At 45.5% G+C, this 24,814-nt stretch overlaps 1 protein-coding gene across 1 annotated transcript in view; it reads right to left on the bottom strand.

Moving 5' to 3' along the window:
• znf236 (zinc finger protein 236) overlaps positions 1-24,814 on the bottom strand; it is a 56,420-nt gene that overhangs the window by 7,288 nt on the left and 24,318 nt on the right. The window contains exons 16-30 of the mRNA XM_080857407.1: positions 23,725-23,864; positions 23,358-23,455; positions 20,746-20,897; positions 20,372-20,554; positions 19,797-20,082; positions 18,812-18,915; positions 17,166-17,603; positions 15,072-15,235; positions 13,893-14,118; positions 11,940-12,137; positions 10,722-10,880; positions 9,195-9,346; positions 8,890-9,021; positions 7,897-8,073; positions 2,143-2,272 (exon numbers count right to left, since the gene is read on the bottom strand). Coding sequence (XP_080713533.1) covers positions 2,143-2,272; positions 7,897-8,073; positions 8,890-9,021; positions 9,195-9,346; positions 10,722-10,880; positions 11,940-12,137; positions 13,893-14,118; positions 15,072-15,235; positions 17,166-17,603; positions 18,812-18,915; positions 19,797-20,082; positions 20,372-20,554; positions 20,746-20,897; positions 23,358-23,455; positions 23,725-23,864 — 2,739 coding nt within the window. The remainder of the gene's footprint in view (positions 1-2,142; positions 2,273-7,896; positions 8,074-8,889; positions 9,022-9,194; positions 9,347-10,721; positions 10,881-11,939; positions 12,138-13,892; positions 14,119-15,071; positions 15,236-17,165; positions 17,604-18,811; positions 18,916-19,796; positions 20,083-20,371; positions 20,555-20,745; positions 20,898-23,357; positions 23,456-23,724; positions 23,865-24,814) is intronic.

The raw sequence follows: 24,814 nt of genomic DNA, 5'->3' as shown, positions 1-24,814 counted from the left end.
GAAATCCTGACCTGGTCAGCCTGAAGTTTTCAACCCACAGCTGGTCAGTGAAGTGGGCCTTCACCAAATTAAAAAAATCACTAGACCGTGCTCGTTCCCAGATGTACGGACGTCTGCGGGGAACGGAGTTCGCTGCTATGTGAGTTTGTAAAACATGTTAAAACCGTCTACACCTTCTCCTTTTAGCAACTATTAAGGCAAACAACTCAAATGCTACAGCATTTAAAAGTCCCGACGGCAGAGAGGAGGGCGTCCATTCTAGCATGCACAAAACTCTTTCTCCAAATTAGACTAAAGACTCGGGTGAATGGAAACGGTCGCTGATGCGCATTTGTTTTATGCGAATCGTCCGTAAATGCGAATCGTTAATGCAAACGAGCTGAATGGAAACGCACCTATAGAAGCACAGTTGCAAGCCAGTGTAATGACCCCATTATGATGCCATAATGCCACAGAGTTCTGCCATGCAAGTCTATGGGGAAAAAAGGTGATGAAAAAGAGGAATAAAAAAAAGGAGTGGCAAGGAGTACCAAAAGATATAGCAGGTTGCACCGGATCGGGCTGGACGTTTCGGTGAACGGCGTCTCTATCTCAATCGGGCGAGGCCTGATGCGATGCAAGAAAAACGGGGAGAATAAATAAATAAATAAAGAAAACTTATGAAGAACAATACTGTGCTTCCCTTCGGGCAAGCACACTAATTAGGGTTCAGTGTCTTGCTCAAGGACGCTTCGACAGGGAATCGAACTAGCAACCTTCTGATTACTAAACGACTTCTCTACCTCCTGTACCACTGTCGCTTTTTGCTGTGAGTGCTAATCCATATGTTCATGAAAAAGGGTCATATGGGTAAAGTGAAGATGGGTAGTGGTGGCAGCGGAATTAATTGGAAGTCCAGCATACAGTATTAGGTCTTGCAAAACACATTTGGCTATTTTCATGACCCCTCAGTAACTGTTTAAATTGTATCTGCCAATCAGACATGCACTTAAAAGACATGTTGAGAGATATCACCAATGTGTACAACATCACCAATGTAGAACATGTGTAGAAATCACCAATGTGTAGAACATTACACAGCAATATTACTCACCATAAATAAGTTACCACCTTGCATGATTTAACATCACAGTGTCTTACATTAAAAAGCTAAAAACACACAGACTTTCTGTTAAGTCTACAAAGCCTCCCTGGGTTTTCCATCGCCTGATCCACATCACCTAGAGAAGTGATAGTTCTCATGTGCGCATGTGACCTCAACATTTGTGGATTTATTGGATTACTAACAAAACAACAGAATGTATACATGGCCACAGTCGGATAACGAAACAACCAAACAAACAAAAAACCCATCAATATTTGACCAGCTTTTTCTGTGACTCTGCAGAATACACAATCAGACAGCAAGTCAGACGTTGAAACTCATTGCAATTCCAGAGCAACCGTGTGAAAAACAAAAACAGCAGGGCTGGAAAAGGAACAAACAGTCCTCCTAGTAAACATTTCCTCTCCACAGTCGTGCACTTCTTTCATCTGCCTTGTCTCACTAAGAACAGTTATGCAATGCCTCAAGGGTTTCAAGAAACGAGATGGATCATTCACTGCATGAGGACAGAACTGCATATGTTTGAAGGATGCAACAACATCTGTGCTTTTAATCTTTTAAGGAAATCTTAATTCTTAAAGAAAAACATTAGTTTAAGATTTTTCATGCAATTGACCAGAGGGCCCTCTCTCGACATACTGGCAATGAATGGGTAACTTATAAGTGCCGTGGTACATGCAACAATTCTTTCAAAAAATGTTGGTTAACAGTTTGGAAAAGAGTTTGAATTACCTATACGTTCCCATTCTTGCCAATGTGTATGGAATTCCAAATAGGATGTAAGCGAGAGATTATGTATGTATGTTTGTGTGTGTGTGTGTGTGCGAGTGTGTGTAGGTATGAAACGTTTGTGTGTGTGTGTGTGTGTGTGTGTGTGTGTGTGTGTGTGTGTGTGTGTGTGTGTGTGTGTGTGTGTGTAGGCATGTTACGTTTGTGTGTGTGTGTGTGTGTGTGTATTAATGTATGTAACGTTATGTGTGTGTGTCTATACATGCAAGACAGTGGTTTGTGTGCTTGTGAAGGGCGCTTGACCTTACCTGTGTGAGTACGGTTGTGCCGCTCCAGCTGGCTGGGCTTGGCAAAGGCTTTATCACAAGAGGGGCACTTGAACACTCGAGGCCTCTGAGAACTGAGAGAAGGGCCATTCTGGTGCACATTTTCATGTTCCTAAAGTTCACGCACCACACACACACACACACACACACACACACACACACACACACACACACACACACACACACACACACACACACACACACACACACACACACACACACACACACGAGAGAGTTAATTCACTGAGAGTTTTTCTCACTGACACTACATGAACCACTACATGTACTTGATTCAGTAGTGTTATCTGGTATATTCAATGTATTGTCTGGTATATTTATAAACAACATCAAAACCTCACAGCATAGACGACACCAAATTAAAGTAAACAAACTAAAAAGTTTCACAAAGGTTGAATGACAGCAGCGTTATGGTTACATGCATATTTTATCTCAAAACAAATTCTGTGTGTCCTTGAAGCCTACTGAGCACAGTGGAATAATTTCCCCTACGTCATAAAATATCTGCTTCACTGTTTAAAACCAGCTACTGAGAAAACCAGCCCACACAAATGCACACCAGGTTATTATATTGCCATTTAGAGACCACATTCATTGTCTACTACACTGCCGTGGTCAATCTCTTCAACAGGGCACTTCATACGATCCTCCCGTATGACATTTCTTATCATCTCCTAACTTTAAAGGATTTCCAGCCCTCTTTCTGAGGGTCCAATTCCCACTGGGGATGCTATTGCATAACAGCCTGTGGAACTTCACTGGATCTCTGTGTCTTATTTCATGGCTGCTGTGAGAGACAAGCCACCTCTCAAAAGATCCAAGGGCAGAAGAATAAATTGCAACTACAGGAACCAAGGAAAACAAGTGTAGCATAAATCCCCCGCATCATGTGTCAGACAGCGAACAGGCATGAAGCTGCAGAAGAACTGGGTAAAAACAAACATCAATTTCAGCTGACACACAATTTTAGAGCGAAGCCCAATAACGTCAGTGTAGTGGCAACAATCTTTACCCAGCGGACCAACTCTAGCGATTAAGTGCAAATATTCGTGAACTTCCCACCCCATGAAGTGCTCTCTCACTTGGTGACATGTCCTGACAAATGCAAACATATTATGCATAAGTTCATTTACCACGTACAATAAATCTGCCGTCATCATATACTAACACAGGGGTGGTGGGGAAAAAAGCCTCTGATCAGTTGTTAAAAGTATGTATAACCTAAAAGAAAACTTGTGGCTTTGCTTCAATCCAGTTGCCATGTTAATGACCCTTGTTCTCAGCCAGAGCGCACACATGCTGTTCAATTGTATACCTTTCCTAGGCTTTGATTAAAGGCAAGATTCAATCTATTTTGAGGGTTTATAAACAGGTTTATTTCACCAGCAGTTCAGTTATACCGGTAAATCTTCACTCACTCACTTCACTCACTCACTAATGTGGGTAGCAAAAGTTGGATGTTTTCCGTTTCCGTCGAATCATGACCCAATCAGCAAGAAAAAGGTGAAGTTATATTCCAATTACTTTGCGTTCCACCATCATTGCCAGTCCATGTCAAGTCATCTGCAACTGCTTAACATTGTCAAGACACTAGCTCAGTTTGAATTCCAACCTTTGTGGAAATAAGCCAACTCAAAAGCTTCATAGAAAACTCCTGGCGGATTACTCACAGAGGTAAATCTGCCTAATGCTGAAGCACAGGGGCGAATCTAAGCCAGGGTGTAGTCTTTCTAATTCATCATCCGCGACACGGCTAAATCTCTTACAACCCTACTGAGGCGCCCTTAAATCGCTTACACCAGTCGTAAGAAAACATGCATTCATTTGTACATGCAGCAGGCATGGCAGTGTCTGTGTGATATACACTTCAATCAGCCTGGCAATCTGGCAAAGGCCATCAATCAAGCTGGCAAGCTTTCATTCACCTTGTCATTCGTCTGTCCTTCAACGTGTCTATACAGTTATGGGAGGGGGCTATTTGTGTGCACAGAGCCATGGAGAAAAGCTGTTTAAGAGGAATGCGTTCATGCTTGTGTCCCCACAACAGAGATCCAAACGGATGGAGGACGGATGGAGAAAGAGAAAAAAATGGAGGGACAAAGACGCTTTAAGAACTGATATAGAGAGAGAGAGGTTGAATTCATGAACTGAAACTCACATAGCTGACTCACCTTTTAACTACAGGAAGGAAAAGAAGAGACAGGGAAACGCTAACGACGAGAAAGTTCACAAAAATAGAGTGAGACAGACAGATGGAGGGAGGGAAGAGAGGAAGGAAGAGATATTCCCCCCGTTCCGATTCTAAGAGAGCTCTCTTGACTCCTCCTCTTGACTCCTCGACTCCTCGATGTCCAGTCAGAGACGAGAGATCAAAAGACCGTTCATTTTCAACATTCGGGACACTCTAATCAGAGAGGATGTGGCGTCATCATGCTGTGTGTACGTATCTGCCCGCACTAGCGCGCTCTGTCAGACTGCAGTATGTGGTGTCATCACGCTGTGCATTAGCAAGCACGTTGTTACGAGCGAGCAATCATAATAAGCTACTGACATCGACATGGCTAACGTATACCTCCCTAACGAATTCAGACAATTCTTTGTTAATCAATCATGGCATAATTGCCCCCGCTAGTCAAGCGAAAAGTGTCCGATTAAAAGTGCACCAACAGGCTATTCCCGGGTGGTGAAATAGCCCTTTGTAACGAGCACCTTGAGCCTGCCATCTGCCCCTGCTCGCCAAGCGAAAAGTGTCCCAATTTAGTGCCTCTTCGTCGGTCTAACTACAGTCCCAGGTGGGGGGATAGCCAGCTGCTTAGCATAACTGCCATTCAGAACCAATGGTAATGCTACCAAGCTAGGCTAGCTAGGTATGCTAACTGTTGGTATACATCGTGAATAACCACCAAAATACTCATGTCACTGGCTTTAATTTGAGAATGGCATGTCATTAGTACATTTAATATCAGTACAGTTGTTTAATTACTGCTGATATTTACATTTACGGTCTGTAGCCTTGTGGTCTTCTGACTCTGCTATCATAGCCACCGTAACCATTATGTCCGCCATTGTTTTCGAAATAAAACGAAAAGCTCCGGTTGGGAATGGCGCACAGAGTTATGGGTAATAAATGCCGCCATTAGGGCATCAAGGAAGCTCAGACCCTATCTTGAAAAACGACCGTTATGTGACGTATTTCAAGGTCTCTGACTAAAGCGGAACTGAAGGTTTAAGGCCAATGGGACACTCCTTGCTCTCTTGATAGGAAGGAAGGAAGGAAGGAAGGAAGGAGGCATTTTAAGACCTTTGGAACGGGGGGAGTGAGAGGGGAACGGGTGTGTGCTTTTTTAAACTGTCTCTGGAACCGAATCCAACCCTTTCTCTGTCACAGTTAATCACCAGTCATGCTGATACGCACCAGTGGAGCGCTGCATTCCATAAATGAGATGAGGAGGCTTCCTGACGCCAGATGTGCAAGGAATTGGGAATGAGCTAGGCCATTGCGTTGAGCTCTTAGCCATGCATGTAAAGAGTTCGACACATTTATCTGCACCATAGAGATTTCTGTTCACAGATTAACTTTAAGCAGTCACAGCAGTCAAGAGTCCTTCTCCAAGATGCCATTGTTCAAGAGGACTTATGGATCAAGGATGCTATACAGTCAGTAATCGAGACAAGTAGAGTTGTTATCAGAATGCACTCCCGTCCACTCGCAAATGCATGGCACTCCCTCCAACAAGTATGTACACATCCACACAATATTTACACACACACACACACACACACACACACACACACACACACACACACACACACACACACACACACAATTTTATCTAAGGGACTCTTCAAGTGCTTTAAGAACAGGACTTTGTGCTGGCTGCCTGTTTGAGGGCTTGGGTTGTTTGTCCGCTGGAGAGAGGCCTATTACATGGAGGAAAGGACACTGTTGAAGAGCTTATGGGCAGAGGGATTCAAGAGGACACCGTTGAAGTGCTTATGGGCACAGGGACTAGGGAGGACACTGCTGAAGTGCTTATGGGCAGAGTGATTTGAGAGGACACCCGTCCAACTGACTGACCTCTGCCACCCAGGACAGCCTCTCCATGATGCCGGGGATCTCTTCTTTACACTCACATCATGATCCACTTCACTACTGAGCATCGGAGCAAAACTGGCGACCATAACAACCCTTCAATATGCTGAATTATCTATCTGAAAAACAGTCTCTCTATCTCCGTGTGGAGGTCCGCTGGGCTGTTAGGGAGCCAGGTAACCCTGGGAGAGGGCAGGGCAGAAGTTAAATGAGAAAAGAGGGGGAAAGGGTATTGATTTAACCACTGACTCAGCTCAGCCAAACTTGAACAAAGCCTGTGGTTGAGGGTTGGTGCCTGAGGACTGGTTTATTAATGGGAAGCACTTCACCTGACAAGAAAAGAAATTATGTTTTGTTTCACCTGAATAGCAACTACCTACCTCATACTGCACAGTGCACACACACACACACACACACACACACACACACACACAAACACACACAAACACACAACTGTACACTGCAGTCCCTAGGTGTTAAGAGCACTTATGATTCAGTGGTGGTCTGGTATCTGGCCCTGACTTAATGCATTCCCCCTGCAGGACACTAAGGTCAGGTCAGCACGCTGGAGGGAGTGGGCGTATGTCTCCAGAGACCGCTGCTACAGAGAGGGGTGTGTGGTGAGCTAAGGGAGCATGGGACTAGTGTGTGTGTGGAAGTTCAAATCACACACTCAACTCAATTCTTTAACTGTGTCTCTTGGCTGGGGATTCATATGTGTGGGTTTGAAGATGAAGAGGCCTCTATTTGGTGCAGCCATCTTATATTTCTTGAGCTTATGAATATGGACTGGAAACCCACAGTTGAGAAGAGTTGTCTGATGGATTTTGAATTTTTTAATTAATCAGTGGGCTCCAAGGGCTGCTTAATAAGATGATGAAATTAGGAAACCTTGAGTGAGAATTGAATCCATTTCATCAAACATTATGGCTATCCATTTTGTAACTAATATTAGGAGCACTGCAAAGGATGTGAATCTTGGGAGTTGGCTGTACAAGGTCTGAGGAGAAACTAAAAAGTTCTTCTGGCACAGTTCTGGGTTTCTTAATGTAAAAGGGACCTTTGATTTTTACATCAGACATGGATGGAGGGCACTGCACTTTTGAAGAGTGTGTTTTCAGTGTGTGTGTGTGTGTGTGTGTGTGTGTGTGTGTGTGTGTCTGTGATGTGAACCTCTGGATTCTTTTGAGTTCCAAAGAAGCCTCTATTCCTGTTTTTCCTTATCTGTGCGTCTGCATGTATGTGTGTTGGTCCCATCTCTTTGAGATTTGGACTGCCTTGAATTTGTCAACATACTCTATTGATGTGTTTGTGTGTGTATTAGAGTGAGGATCTGGCCGAAGTCCATGTATGTAGGTATACGTTTTTTTTTTTATGAATGGCCTGCCTTTATCAAACTCGGGCATCAGCAGATCAATGCACTCGTTCCGACGGGCCCGGGTTGGGTATCCAACCTCTAGTTGTCTGTGTGTGTGTCTGTCTATACATGCAGGTGTGTGTTTTCTTTGAAATGTGTGTGTACATGGAGGGGCATGCGCGCGTGCGTTCATGTGTGAGTCCATGCATGTGTGTGTGTGTGTGTGTGTGTGTGTGTGTGTGTGTGTGCGTGAGCGGCGCGAGTGTACCTTTAGGTGCGTGGCGCGCTTGAAGGCCTTGTTGCAGATCCGGCAGACATGGCAGCGCTCCTTGCCGTGGCTCTGCCTGCAGTGTCGCCGCAGCATGTTGGCCGTGAGGAAGTCCTGGTCGCAGAAGTAGCACTGGTTCAGCCCCCGCTTCTCCGCCTGCTCCTCCTTATTCACCGGCTGCAGAGAGCAATTCAAGATGGGTGACACACACAAACAGGCTCTGACACATACATACAAGCTGTCTCTCTCTCTCAAACACACACACACGCACACACACACAAAACCTATAACAACCTGTAACATATGGAAACACACCCCCCGGTAAAGGCAGAGAGACACGCAACACATAGATATATACTACAGATATATACATAAATAGACACAGGTTAGACACAAAATATACACACACACACAAAGATAGACACACAGAGAGTCACACACACATAAAACATTCTCCCACTCCCACCCTCATTCAAATTTAGGTTTCTTCTATCCATCTTCGTCATGTGTTTAACGAAGTGAGAGGAAGCATCCCTGCAGCTCTGCACACCATCAAGTCCAACCACTGATCCAAGGGAGAGCATTAAGACACTGACAGCTCTTGGAGAATGCAGACTCATGCATCAACGTCAGCTGAAAGCAGCTCCTTGGTACTCTCTCAAGGGATGACTTTCACAGGGAGAGGTTATCACACAGAAGAGTCTAAAACACTTCTATTGGTGACAATGCTCACACATTCCCATACACCAATAAATAAAAAACACACACACAGACACAAAACACGGACACACACACACACACACACTCACACTCACACTCACACACACACACACACACACACACACACACACACACACACACACACACACACACACACACACACACACACACACTCACACTCACACTCACACACACACACACACACACACACACACACACACACACACACACACACACACACACACACACACACTCACTCACACTCACACTCACACTGAAGTTGTCCTCCAGTGTGGCCACGGTGGTCTGGGTGGGGTGGCTGACGAGTATGACCTGTTGAGCGGAGGTGACTGGTTGCCCTTGGAGACCCTGGTCACTCATGACACTGGTGAACTGCTGGCTTTGCTAATGCCAGGAGAAAGACAGAGAATCGGGTGATACACTCACTATGCACTAGGTTGAGCTTGTACACGCGTGTGTGTGCGTATGTGTATGTGTGTACCTGCGAGCTCAGGTGGAGCGCGAATGTATGTGTGTATGTGCGTCTGCATGTGTGTGTGTGTGTGTGAGTGTACCTGTGCGTTGAGGTTGAGCGTGACCGTGTCCAGCATCTGAGGGTCTGCCAATGTGAGAGTCACGCTCCCATCGCTGGCCATACCCGCTGATGACATCACCAGGCTCTGGGTCACGGCGGTGTGTGATAGGGAGGTGCAAGGAGGCAGGCTGGTGACTGACAGGAGACACACCCACACAGCAGATTAGACCAATCACACCCACACCCAAGGAGTGACACAATCACCTGTCCAGAGCAAAAACTAGCAAGCTAACTACCTAAAAGGTATGCAAAAACACCACCCAGAACAGCCCAGTTGACACTGATATAAGCTTACCAACACACTAACTGGTGTCTTTTGGCAGTATAGCTGGTAATGTCATGCTGTGAAAGCTTTTCTTCCATTTTTGCAGGTTGTTCCAGCCCACAGCACAGAACTTCATAGGGCATTTCCTGGATGTCTAGTGGGGAAGGCACAGGTTTCTAATCTGTCCTTCACATGACCATATGCCATCGAAATACATTTTGAGAAAGGAACCCTATAAAACCAAATCTCAAAAAGTGAAAAATTGTTTCATAGTTTTTAAAGATGCAGACTGTGATTCTGGCTTAAGTCTGTTGATATTTGAGTTCAACATCCAATCAAATGACTGCCCTCCCTTTTGTGCTCCTGAAGCAATGTGATGATTGGCTTAAACTGTTTATGGCTCAGTCCGAGTTAGTCGCCAGAACTGTATATGAACACACATTGAGCAGAGAACACACACTACAGGACAGTGAGGAGCAATTTGGTCAATTTCACAAAAAGTGTATCGCCTTAGAATTGCGTACTGTAGCTTTAACCCTGCTGTTTAATTCCTTCCACTGTCCTCTTCAATCGAGAGGCAGCCATTTTTCAGAATAGACTAATAAGTTGATGACTCATGCAGTGAGTGTAATGACCATCAACCTCACGCCTACCTTTTCAAATCCATAATGTGTACAATGGCCCCAAACAAAACACTTGCTTCAAAGTCTACCAAAACCCTCTTGCCCTCTTCACACATAATACAATGTCAAAAGTTTCTGCCTTTGAAACAAACCAAAAACTCCCAAACAACCTCACATAAAAGCTCTGAACACTAAACTGAAACACAGTTTCTGGAAAGGCTGTACTAGTTGTCAAACATGCATTTATTACATGATACATATGGTCTATGTGTAATGGATCCTAATGAGGGCTTTACAGGAATTTCTAAGTTCTGTTCCAGTTCCTGGGGAACTCTCAGAACTTCAGGTTTTAGGCTGGATACATCACATTCAAGGGCTTTCTTTGTTGAGTCCAAAAACCTAAGACCAATAGTGTGTAATAGCGAGAGGGTTTAGGGGAAACCGGGACAGAGGAGCACAGCTCCCCTTTGATGTGCCTTGAACACCTCCTCCTTACAACAATAGGAACTGAAGCCTGAAAGCCACACAAATCTGTGTCAAGAAAATCTTGGATGTACAAAGCGTGTGTGTGTGTTTGAATGAGTTTGTGAGTGTGTGTGTGTGAATGTGTGTCCGTACTTACCGGACATGGTGGTGTTAGATGGGCTGTGAGGCAGGAGCTGCTCGTTAGTGATGGTGAGGGTGGCACTGCCGGCCTGGGCACTCATGGGTGATGCCAGTCTAATTCCACTGTTCATGTCCGCAGCAGAAGGGCCGCCATGCTGCTGGAGCAGGTCTTGGCCTGCATAGAAGAGCAATATAAAGTTGAACACACACGCACATACACAATCACACACCCACAAACCAACACACACACACACAAACAAACAAACAGTATACACCATTCAGAGTCTCTCCAAACTGATTTTATCAGCAGATCTTGAATCTATGCTTTCTGATGGTTGTTTAAGTGTAAGTATGTACTTCTTGTTGAGAGTGTCTAGCTGCTCAAGTGAACACTGCCGTTGTAATGAGATCAGAGAGCGTGTCTGCAGTTTGATACCACCCTACAGGAGTGAAGTACCTGCGACTGTCTTTGGAAGATAATAAAGAAACTCACAGGGGCTTGGAACCAAGACAAGAACAGGTATGACTAGGCATACACCAAAACACACACACACACACACACACACACACACACACACTCACACACTCACACACTCACACACTCACACACTCACACACTCACACTCACACTCACATTTTTTAGTCAGGCAGGTAAGATTTTGGGCAACTGAAGGTAGGAGTCTTTGAAAGTGTGATGAGATCCGCCTACTTGACAGATCAGTTTTCTTATGTGCACTGACACCTTTGGCATTTGATCCCTCTGTGTGTGTGTGTGTAGCTCCACCTCTGGGGTCGGGTGTGTGTGTGTGTGTGTGTGTGTGTGTGTGTGTGTGTGTGTGTGTGTGTGTGTGTGTGTGTGTGTGTGTGTGTGGCTCCGTGGTCGGGGTGTACAAGGATCCTCTGAAGAGAAGGTAAGCACCTGCTGTAGCTTACTTAAGTGTGCCGTTCAATTTCCCTCGAAGTCACAGCCGTAATTCACATATGCCAGCTACCGCGTACTTATACCCAAAAGTGTTCTCCCAAGTGTGCCCTACTCCATTCAGTGAGCTAGAGCCAAAAAGTAAGTGTGTGTGTGGTGACTGAAGGTTTTCAATTCACAGTCATGTTAATAACGCAACCTTGAATTTTGAATTTGAACAGAGAGGAGGGAGGGATGGAGACACCAAACATGCACACACTCATACCTGAGATGGTGAGAGTGATCTCCTGTGTGTTGTTGGCACTGGGGGCATACCTGAGATGGTGAGAGTGATCTCCTGTGTGTTGTTGGCACTGGGGGCAGCTCCTGCAGCGGAGGCCTGGGCCTGGGCTTGTGCCTGGGCGAGCACCTGCGTCAGGCTGGAGTTATTGATGGTCAGCGTGATCTCCTGCCCGCCGCCCGCTCCAGTCACCAGCCCCGAGGCGCCCATTACATGGGTTAACTCCTGAGAGCCTGCAGGGGGCGACAGGAAGCACTCAGCTAGCACAGAGGAGGAGCAGAATACATAGAAGCTTGGCAAGAGGAGGGATGGCTTGTTGGATGGATGAAGAGTGAGATTTGCCAGAGGGCATGAGGGGGAAAATGCTCCTAGAGATTAATACTACTTCACCAATAGATCGCTTAGAATACCAACGATGAGAATATTTTTGAAAAATAGACTAAAGTACTGCTATGTCATTTAGTGCAAATAATAATAAAATCAGAAATGGACTTTGGATGTTAGTGCAGGCGCTGGGGACGTTCCTGGTTCCATTGGCCTCGATCGATCCATGCCTTTTCACCACCAAGCAAAAATAGTCTATTTGAGCGTGAAAACTACAGCTAGCTAGTCAAATGTAAGCAAAGGATTCAAATCAGTATATTGTCGTATTTTACAGGACCCTAAACAAAATAGATCCTAGAAATATTACAAGTAAGAATGCAATTACAGGAGCTACTGTTGAAGGATGGAGGGACACTCCCAGGCTGACTAAATGAAGTGACGAACAAGTTGCGATTATATAAATTGCAGGTAAATAACACATATAATATAATATAATATAATATATTAATACATTAGTGTGAAGAAAAGGGCAGATTCCTGTTCTGCTGCACCCAGTTCTTAATGGTTGGAAGGTCTGACTTCTGCTGTAACAAAGTCGGTAAATTTGATTTATTCTCTTCGATTTTCTTTTCAAACCGCACGCTGGATGAATTGGACACCAAAACCAAAGAGAGGTTCTGTATGAATGAGTGCGGAAGGACTGTAGAACCACTGTGAAGCCTGATATCAAGGGTCATTAATTCCCCATAACATTTACCCAAAAATGTATCCATATTTCTCCTTTGGAAAACAACTGTCACCTTATTAGATCTGATCAATTCAGTTCTGGTTCATGTTTCTGATTATGTGACACAATATGCAACACTGACACTGATGTAATGGCAGTATGTCTGGTGTCATCATCTAATCATCATCATCATCATCATCATCATCACGTCATCGGACAGTCTGAGGAGGTCCTTTGTCCCCAGGGCCATTCAGCTTTACACGGCTTCTCATCTCATCTCATTACTTCACCAACCCACTGTCCATCCCTTTACTGGCTATACTAGCCCCTTGCACAAACTTAACCTATTATATTCTGCATATCTCTTTGCACTATCCACACACACACAAGCACAAGAACACTATCTTTTTTGCACCATCCACACAAGCAGCACAAAAAACACTTTCCATCTTCACTGTCACAATCAATGCATATTGTACCAAAGGGTCAGACCCATTCTTGTATCTGTAAAAACCCCACTCCTTGTGAACATGCTCGCCCTATGTGTATGTTATTTATGTACAGTACCAGTCAAAAGTTTGGACACACCTTCTAATTTTTTGAGAAGTTTCTTCTTTACTTTTATTATTTTTGACATGGTAGATAACACTTTTTTTGTTAAGTACATCATTCCATATGTGTTCTTTCGTAGTTTAAATGTCTTCAGTATTAATCTACCATTGGAAATATTGAAAGTAAAGAAAAAAAGGTGTCCAAACTTTTGACTGGTACTGTATGTGTGGCGGTGAGTTGTATAAGTGTATACAACTGGATGACCTAAATTTCCCTCAGGATGAATAAAGTATCCATCTATCTATCTATCTATCTATCTATCTATCTATCTATCTATCTATCTATCTGCATCATAATAAGTGTACCCATTGTCACCCCCACTCACCTGAGGCATCCTGCTCAGTCATGCCGGTAATGGTGACGTTGCCGGGGATGGGAGACTGTAGTGCCAGGCTGGTGAGGGGGTGCAGGACCACGTTGCCGGACACCGAAGAGTCACCGGTGGCCATGAGATGGGGACCAGTGTGCTGGCTGAGGCCATGGTCGCCAGTGACGGCATGGGACAACAGCCCCCCCTGCTGGAGGGTCTGCTGAAGGATGCTAGGGTCAATCTGGAGGTGCGGGAGGGAACCAGAGATGGAGATATGGTTGAATTGATAGAAGCAGGAGAAGTATAGGTTGTATAGGTATTGTATAGGTTCAGGGTGTGGTGACTGCCCATAGCCCAGTGTTTCTTCTTCCGAGCCAAATCCGGGCGAGCTAAAGTGTGCCAAGGCCATTTCCATTGTCACCTCTGGGCTTGATCATGCATCATACATCAGATTGGATGATCATTAATGCTAATTTATTGCATGGAACGGCCATATGTTAGCCCACACAAATCCCTTCTTGCCCTGACATGTTATGAATAACCTTGCGTTAACGTTTTCTATTCTCTCTTGAGTATTGTTAATGACGTGCATACAGTCGTATGAAAAGCAGAAACATTTCGAATTGTGCACCTACCAGAGTACTACCAATTACAAATTATGGTAAGAAATTACCAAAAAAGTGAGCCCCGGTTGGCCTGCAGTGGCCCGATAGTGGAATCACGGCTACTGTGGGTTCAACAGACTCTCTGCCTAGGTGACACTCCCCAGCCCTTTGTAGGTTGGCAGCATTTGCAACAGGCTACTAGATTCCTCCTTATCTGTGTTATTCAAGCTCTTTACAAGGAACCATGTCTGCCTTTCACATTTTAATGAACAGTAATACACGACTGCCTGACATGTTCATGTCTATGTAAAACACTCTAATAATGAACAACAGAGTGGGGAGAAGGTTACGTTGCTGTATCGTTGCGTTACTGCCAACATTATTTGGAAAAAGTCCAGTATATCATCTTGCACTGTTGGTGGTGAAGAAAGCTGATATACTCTCTGCCAGGAACACAAAGACACACAAAAGTAGTGCACACACACACACGCACACACACACACACACACACACACACACACACACACACACACACACACACACACACACACACACACACCTCAAACAGTAGGTTTGTTTGTGTCCATACCTGAAGGGTGATATTGTTGATGTTGCTGCCGTCGATACTGCTGATACCGGAGATACCGGAGATCTGCACGTTTGGGCACACCAGGTTGGCAGGGGTCAGCTGCAGGTGGATGCCCTCCAGAGTGGCAAGACCCTCACCCAGAGACACAGTCAGGTCACCCCCTGCTGATAGAAACACACCATCACACACACACACACACAGAGGTTAAATACACACACAGACATACACACATACACACACACACTCATACTCCTATAATCATGCCAAAGGTTTGCTCCAATATGATCAAATCCACCATGTCAGACACAGTCAGTGAGATAATGGTTGTGAGGTAGTGCTGAAAGACCTCTCACAAACGAAATTCTCCAAAAAAACTAACCATTAGCCAGTACCACCTGGGACATGGTAACTTACGGTCAGTGCCTCGGACACTAAGCACTTAGTCTGCTGTCACTGACCAGTCGTTACCACCATCAACTTATGACTAAGATAATGGCTAAGATCACTTCTAGGATGAGCTCTTCAAACTTAAAGAGGGGACTGGAACTTTTAATCAAACAACTACGTTTGTCTGCTGAAATATTTTCACTAAGTCACATGACTTTAGAAAGCCAATGCAGCGTTAATGCAACACATAACTAAAAGCACCAGGGGCTCCTGAGAGTCTTGTCCCCTGAGAGAGACTGAGGCTCATCTACTTTTTCTACTTTCCGTCTGTCTTTATCTTTCTCTCTCTTTTCACCCATGTCTGGCTGTCCTGGCTGAGATGACATTAATGAGCCGACAGTGAAAGGTGAGGGGAGGAACTGGCAGCTCTGGCTCATGGAGATAAGATGAGAGAGGTGGGAGAAATGAACAGACCCTTTTCAGCCGTCCCGCTCAGGAGTGGGAATAATCAATCTCTCTCTCTTTCTGAGGTAAAGGGCTGCCCTCTCAGAGACATAAAACGTCCCCCCTCTATCTCTGTTTCCCCTGTAATGGCTGTCCTCATTCCCTCCGCCGCTCACTCGCTCACTCTCTCCCTCTCTCCCCATCTCAATTGACAGGAAATTCATTTCACGGCTGTTTTGTTTTTCCAGAGCGAGTGGGATGTCATCAAAATGAAGCCATCCCAAACCCACTAAAACTCTCCGTGGAGTGAGAGAAAGACAAAAAAAAAAGAAATCATCCCCCTCATGACCATTCCATCCACATCCATGCCTGAGGCTCAACTGTCAGTTAAACAAAAAGAAAACCCCTCCAAAAGAGCCGTGTGGTTTTAAAATAAACACACATCACCGCGTGTGGGGTGGGGTGGGGTGGGGGGGATGCTGTGGGGGGGTTCTTTACTGCACATGCACATGTTCTTGGCACCGCGCCTCATGCCTTGTTCGTTCTTGTTTGCTTCAAAGCAGCACTTGAACACGTGACCCAACACTTCCTGAACACAGCGTGTACATGTGTCACTTCAACACATTCAGCATGGGGTGCACCACAGGGAGATCAGGCTGCTCTGAGCCAGGCAGACAGCCTGATCCTGCAGACACATGTTTGGACAGGGGAGCTCAAACAGAGCTGGGAGCTAGCTGTCTGCTGGGGTTACTACTGAGAGAATCAACTTAATGCTTGTTAAGCAGTTGAGGGAGTCTGAGGGAGTCGTTGCTTATGTGTGTGAGTGTATGCATGCATGTGTGTGTGTGTGTGTGTGTGTGTGTGTGTGTGTGTGTGTGTGTGTGTGTGTGTGTGTGTGTGTGTGTGTGTGTGTGTGTGTGTGAGAGCGTGTGCGTGTGCGTGTGCGTGTGCGTGTGCGTGTGCGTGTGCGTGCATATGTGTGAGCACAGGTTAGCGTGTGAGAAATGGATGAAGGTGATGCACAAAGCATGCAGTTGGGCCAGGCAACAAGTCCAATATATTTCATTCTGTTTCACGTTCTCTATCTCTGTCCTTTCTTCCTCTGTGCAGCTTACTAAGGCTAGGGCTCTGGACACCAAAGTACAAGAACGATGCAGGAAGACAAAGCCTTTTCTGGTAAGCCATATTCTGAGAGTGAAACTCTTTTTCTAGAATGTCTACAGGGGCGCCCTTGACGATGACATAATGAACTCTGACCCTTACCTGACATGGTAGCGGGTAAGAAGGCCTGGCCAACCAGGCCTGACTGCTGCAGATTCTGGTCGTACTGGCCAGTGAGAACCGAGTTGCTGGGGATGTAGATGCTTTGGTCTACGCTGGAGGTCTGGAGCAGGCCCACGGGTGGAAGGGTGTCTGCCTGCGCCCCTCCTGCAGCCTGCTGCGACGCCTGGTTGGCATCGCTCTCCGTGGCGTGATGCCTCCCAGCGTGGCGGTCCGAGCTACGCTTGCCCCTCCTGCCCTCGGAGCTGGGCCGCAGGTGGCTCTGGATGTGGGTCTTGCGGTGGCCGGACGTGCGGAAGCGGAGGTCGCAGAAGGGGCACTTGAAGGGCTTGGAGCCCGTGTGCAGGCGCATGTGCACTTTCAGGCTGCCTTTAGTGGAGAAGGACGTGTTGCACATGTGGCAGCCAAACAGCTTCTGACCTGCAGACACCAGACCACATCAGAGCTTAATGCACACACACATCACACAGGAGCAGCCTTTCGCTGTGGAACACTGGAAATGGACTGCTATTAGTTTGGGATGCTAAGGGTTTTGGAGGTAATCCCACTGTAACTGCTGGAATGGAAACTGTTGGAGAGCAGATTAGGCTCCTCTGGTTTCTCTGTTTAGACTGTTCAAATGTACTGAGTTGCACTGTTATCACAAAAAAAAGACAATAAACTGGACGCAGGAGATGAGACATGAACATTGAAAAATGTACAACTTAATGGATGAGTTTGTGTGATCCAGCAGCTACATGGAGCATATGGTGCCATTACAGATGAGAAGACACTGAGACAATTTGCACAAAACTGAACCTGTTGATCTGACCTGCTCAGAGGTGACAGACCTACAGACATGTGATTTGACCAGCTCAGAGGTGACAGAACAACAGACTATGACAAGAAGGTAAAACAATGCAGATTCTACACCTTACCACAGCACATTCAACCACATGGCTATCACATGGTTTATTTCATTATTATTGGAGACGAGAAATACTTTTCTGACTGACCAGCAGGTGTCCATTCATACTCTATAATGGGACATCTATGAAGTATACTGTATCTGGTTAATCACCGTTCTATATCAATGCTCTGGAAACTTTGACTGGTAACTATTACAACCATAGTAAAGGGTTGATTGAAAAGATGCCCATGGCTGGATAGTACTACAGTGAGTGTGTAATCAGGCAAGCTAATTGAATGAACAAAATAAAGGTATTCTGTCATTCTGCCAAGAGGTGTCAGTGTGATGAATTCTGTGGTAAAATAACATATTATCTGGAGAACTTGCAAGCTGGCAAGCATTCAATCAAAAAGAGCTAGCAAGCTAAAGTATTTGGGCTTAGCAACACTGGAACTGTAACCAAGCAATCTACCCACCATTATCCTTGTACTTGACTAAAGAAAATAGTACGACAAACTAAACAGGTTACCTTCTTTATATGACACTGAAAATCGGTAAGCCTTCACAGTTTAGATAATTAAGGATTTGTTATGGCAGAGGCACCTATTTATTTCTATCTGAAAAAATACCATTATAGATCGATAGTCATAGGGAGCATTTTCTAATCATCGATGCATGAAAAAGGCATTGATCCTGATCCTATCAATACGTTTATCAATCCATCAATGCACCTACTAACCTGTGTGTGTTTTCACATGGCAGTCCAACGTGGACTTCACTGTGAAGCACTTCCCACAGTCTTCACACTTGTAGGGCTTCTCTCCGGTATGGATCCGAATGTGCCTGCAAAAGCAAACACACACGCAGGAGCACACAAAAATCATCATCAACAGCTGTGTGTGCATCTGTCTGTGGCGTGAAAAAACATATCAACTCTTCTTTGTTCCAGTCTCAACTACTCCAGTCTTTGCAGTACATCAGTACTTGTGTGTTTTGATTAATAAAAGACAGGAACATACACCACTGTTTGTAGCTGGGGAATTCAATTGCACTACTCTGCAGTCATCATCCTCTAACACAACTCTTGCTGAAAAACCTCTGACAAAATGCAGTCAATGTATTAGACGGAGGAGATAAACAAGGGGGAAAAAAGAACCAGAAAAAAGGCCAACAACAAATAAATGAGCGGGTTGAAGGTCTATTTGAGGAAACAGAATAAAACCTTTCTACTCTAACCACTAAGCACAAAGCAATGTCTGAGGTAACAGGCTAACACATGGTAAGTTAGAGTGTTGTTGGGATGGGTTGAGCACACAAACTGTGGGTTTCATAACAAATCAGTGACTTGACTGCAGCACTTATGCAAGGGAGCGGGGGTAGGGGTGGTGTGGGGTGGCATCATGTCATTTAGAGTAGACAGGAGGCTGAGCAATCAGAGCCTTGACTGCTGAAACACAGTGGGGGTACAGCAGTCTCTGACAGCTCACAGGGTGCAATTTAACACAGCGATAAGGACCTGTTGGCGGTGGGGCTACCGGAATAGGACTAAAGAGGGGGAGAGGAGCAGAAAGAGCCATGGACATAGGACAGACAGACACAAAGACAGACAGACGGACGGACGGACGGACGGACACAGACAGACAGACAGACAGACAGACAGACAGACAGACAGACAGAGACAGTGAAACAAAACAAACAACACAGACAGAGACCACGTGAGCTACCTGACAAGGTCACTGGGCTTCTTGAAGCTCTTGGGGCAGAAGTTGCAACGGTTGGCAAACTTGGGCTCGGTCTCCAGCTCCACGGCCTTGTCCTTGATCTCGCTAATGCGGTCACGCTCGGCGGCGGACTGGGCGAGAACCTTCTCCGACAGGGTGGCAGCGTCGTCCGGCTCCCGCTTGGCCAGCTCAGCCGCCTGCTCCTCGGTGAAGGTGATGATGCCGGCGCGGTTCCTTTTAGTACCGCGCTCATAACCATCGTCCTCCTCACATTCTTCCTCCCCCAGTACTGTGATGGTATGACAGTAAATACTACATTTACAGACTACTATGAGGCTCCTCAATGATAGTTCAGGACAAAGGGTAAAGAAAGACTACTGATTACTGAAACAATACAACAAATGACAAATTAAATGTCATAGAACCCCATATCCATTTTAGATAAAGACAGAGGAAGAAAAGTCTGGGGAGGAATATAACGGTTTCTGTGGATCTGTGGAACCCTCTCTTGAAACAGTGAGGTTTGATTTTTCTTAAGCTTATTCTTCTATGACTGTTATAACATGAGTCTATACTACCTCTGGATCCCATGGCGTGATCTTTCTTCAGATGCTTCCTACACAGCAGGCTGGTACGGAAGGTCTCTTCACACATGTGGCACTTGAAGGGCTTCATGTTGAGGTGGATGATGGTGTGGCGGATCAGGCTGCCATTGGTGGTGAAGGAGGCATCACACACATTGCACTTGAAGGCTTTTACTCCTGCCAGGAGGGGGATTCAAAGAAACACAAACAGATTGACCGAGATGGAAGCAGAGAAATGGAAATAAAATAAGATGTGCGACTTGAGCGAAAAAACTAAATTAAAACGTAAAACAAATTAAGATGTTTAACACACTAAACTAAAAAGTCGTAAGCATGTTTTTTCAACCTGACCACTAAGCGCATCTTACCCGTGTGTGTGTTGAGGTGGGACTTGAGCACCCCGGCTGAGACGAAGCTGCGCCCACACAGGTTGCACCGGTAGGGCTTCTCGCCCGTGTGTGAGCGCACGTGCTGCTTCAGGTGGCTGGATTTCTTGAAGCCTTTATTGCAGATATTACACCTGAGACCAAAAGAGCACAGGGTCAAATAATACTCTCCTTTCCTGCTCTGCCATGACATGTCTTAGCCATTTAGAGGACAGTGAGCCAAGCATATCACTGTCAGTAACTGAGAATCAAAGCTGTCAATATATCCACTCATGGGAGAAAATTAGCTGAATTGCTTAAAAAGGCATTACAGAGTTTCTGCCTAAGACTAGCAATAAAGCTAGCTAACAGCAAACAGAAGTGCCTTGTAAATGCCACCAACATCATAGTTGGTAATGCTAAAAGCTCTCTGTTCCCCAGGCAACAGTCAAACTTTCTGGGTCGGACACTGGACAACAGGACAATGCGGGTGCACCTGCCAGACAAACGTCAGGTATTCCGTTCACTCTTCCGTGACGCTATTTTGGCTAGTTGCACATATAAGCAGCAGCTTATGTCAAAAGCTTCTGGGGCTACTGGCTCCAGCAGCGGCTGCAGTACCACTGGGGCTTCAAAAATTAGTTTTTGAAGCAGTGAGTCTATCCCAAGAAGAATTGAAACAGGCTGCTGGCTGTGTCACAAGAATGTTGGCGAGTTATCTCCCTGTGTAGAAACGTCAGTGTATTGAGATGCAGTGTGCTCTTATTGTCTGTCACATGCAGGTTTAGTCAACTGATTCCTAGCTTTATGGCTGGGGGCAGACGCATCTTCACATCACTGGCTAGAACTGCTGACAGTGTATCTCACCCTGAAGGACTTCTTACCATTACTTACGAGTCTCACATAGTAGTCAGAACAAACAGTATAGCCTATAGAAACTGCCAGGGGGGACTGCACTTGCCTTAAATGCATCAGTTGGCTCTGAGATTTCTGTTGTAACACGAGACACCTTATTCATTTCACTTTGAGCAGTTTGTCTACCTGGTGTAATGAATCGTGGCGTGGATCTCCTCTCCAGAGGACGTCCGAGTGCCACAGTGTGTACAGTTTGTGAAGAAAAACATTGGCTGATTCTGGTTTGCCCCCCCCCATTGGTCAAGTCAGCCAAGGCTTGTGTTCCTAATTTTGATGGGGATCTGTGGGATCTGTTGATATGCAGAGAACAATCTGAGTTCGAGGGCACCGTCCCTTAAACGATCAACGGCCAACATGGCCGTATGAAAGAGAGCATTGGGTTACATATTTAACCTCAGTTCTCTGAAGGAGCAAATGAGACGTCACCTTCCTTTGCCTCACTGTCCACTTCAATTTGCTTCAAGTGGGTGAGACAAGGATGCACCGTGCCAGCACACTAAATGAATTGGTTACAACACCAACTTTACATAAGAATGAATACAATTAAAGCTCCCCATGCTAATACATCAGTGTTCCATGTTGCCTCTTTAATTATGGGCTTTTTAGCCTTTATTTGGATATGACAGTGAAGTACTTTGGACAGGAAGTGGGGCGGAGTGAAGAAATGGGGAGAGGATCGGGAAACGACAGCAGGCCGGAATCGAACCTGTGTCCCTGCGGGCATTGTAGCCCGTTAATGGGGAGCTTATTGGCTCTCGTCACAGTGCCCCCCTCCATTTTGCCTCTTTAACAGATTCCAGGCAACTATCTCATTGCTTTCGTGATCAAGTGTCAAGGTATGCTACAACACTTGTCCTTGAGCTTTTGAAAGTTCTTTCAAAGACAAACATAAATAAAACAAGGTCCTTTCTTCATCTGCTCATAAAACCTCTCCCATCCCCTTTCTTGCTTGCTTGCTTTTTGCTTTCGGCAAGATCAGGGAGAGCTATCCTTCAGATGTGAGTGACGCAGCCTCATCACTGATGACAGATCAGGGAGAGCTATCCTTCAGATGTGACGCAGCCTCATCGCTGATGACAGCTCGGGGAGGAAAGGGGAACATGATGAGACAGCTAATTGAAGCAACAACCTGAGGAGAGCAAGAACAGGAACACAGGAAATGAACGGAAGAAACCTTTCTTACACTCTTTCAAAGAGCCCTGTCGGACAAGGAACTGAATGACCGCCCAACAGCCTGAATTTGTGGAAGTGCGGATGAAAAAGTTAGCGTTAGCTGTAAGTGTACATTGTAAATGTAGTCTCTTACAGGCTTTTTGATTTTTTTTTTGAAACACCAACAACAAAGAGTTGAAGAAAGATAGTATCCATACACTCCAAAGCCTTGGTATGTAAGACAGCTACGGTGAGGGCAAAGACACGAGACCATACTGTGTGTTCTTCTGAACGATAAAATGTCAACCTAAGCCAGCGGTTGACAATAAGATGAAATATGAACACCACACCTCATGAGTAGAATGTATAACAGCCAATGATAACCTTTGGATGGTGACTTTCCTATATACACCTGTAATGTAATTGACAGGCAACATATCATGTCACCAAATGAGCTGACAGGTAGTTGGGGGGAAAAAATAATGTTTTTTTTTTACAGATGGGCCTGGTATGAAAACACATCTATATGCACGCACACACACACACACCTGTAAGCCCTCTTGATCTCTTCGCCCTCATCCTGATAGTCTTGTCTGGCAGAGAGCTGCAGCTCCCCTTGGGACGCCTCATGAAGCAGACCATCGGCCTGGGAAACATACAAGACAGCCCAGTGGCAGTGAAGAGCAGGAGATTACCATGTATGTGTGTGTATGTATGTGTGACAGGAAAAATGTGTATGCACAATGATGACTGTGGTAGTGTGTGTGAGTGGTAGTGTGTGTGTGTGTGTGTGTGTGTGTGTGTGTGTGTGTGTGTGTGTGTGTGTGTGTGAGAGTGAGAGTGAGAGTGTGTGCGTGTGCGTGTGCGTGTGCGTGTGCGTGTGCGTGTGAGTGTTTGTGTGTAAGAGAGACTCACCACCTCAGCATTGGACACATGCAGCAGGTTCTGTGGGTGGTAGCTGGAGGAGAGGGCCTGTGACTCTAGCGTGCTGGAGTCCTGAAGCTGCTGCACTGTGGAGTACTGAGAGGCACTGAAGCCCTCTGCTATGGTGAAACCTACAGGGGACCACCGTTCACAATTAGATATAACACCACAACAGCGGCTTCATATCAGTTCATTATCACTGATATTATACAGTGTGTGTGTGTGTGCGTGTGTGTGTGTGTGTGTGTGACAGAGAGAGAGAGAGAGAGACAGACAGGGAGTAAGAGGGAGGGAGGGAAAGCACACTAAAATCTCCACTATGGTGAAGAATCACAACGAAACCCACTCCAGCCAGTAATTCCCTTATCAAATCCAAATGTATGTAGTATGCACCAATCACAACAAACTCCCTGTCTTGTTACACACACACACACACACACACACACACACACACACACACACACACACACACACACACACACACACACACACACAGCCTTCTAGGCTCCTGGCCCTCCCCTGACCTTCACAGACTCGAGCATGATCACTGTTAATGCCCACACTGACCCTTCCCTTACACTGGCCAGTTAGCAATGGTATGGATCTACAGCCCAGACCTAAAGGCCAGTACAGCTTTTAATGACGGTTAACAACATTTGCAAATGCTAACCATTTGTCAGCATAGGTCATCTTCCCTCAAACCCCATCAATATAAATACAACAGCAGTGTGAGATTCTGATAGATGCGAGCATTAGCTACAAACAAATGGCAAATAGCTTGCCTCTTTCCTTTAGACCTCCAAGCAGAGCCCATCCCTCAGTGTGGACCTATAGTATGCTGCACCAAAATGATTTAGTCAAATCCTTGCAAATAATGTGCAACTGGCTGAGAGTAGGCAAAACTCTAATGACTGGATAGAGAGCCTTGGGCAGGTCCTTATTGTGAATCCCCCTCAGACCATCTGCTTAATTGGTAGCTCTCCCAATGTCCAGGGATTTACCCTAATGTAAACGAAAAAGTGTCCTGGTTTGCATACCACCGCTTTAATACTAGCATAAACATGCCAAGTGAATTTCCTCA

Source organism: Sprattus sprattus (genome assembly GCF_963457725.1).
Source record: "Sprattus sprattus genome assembly, chromosome: 19".
Taxonomy (NCBI): Eukaryota; Metazoa; Chordata; class Actinopteri; order Clupeiformes; family Clupeidae; genus Sprattus; species Sprattus sprattus.
The sequence above is the reverse complement of the archived record's forward strand: the minus strand, read 5'-3'. Positions and strand labels throughout refer to the sequence as shown.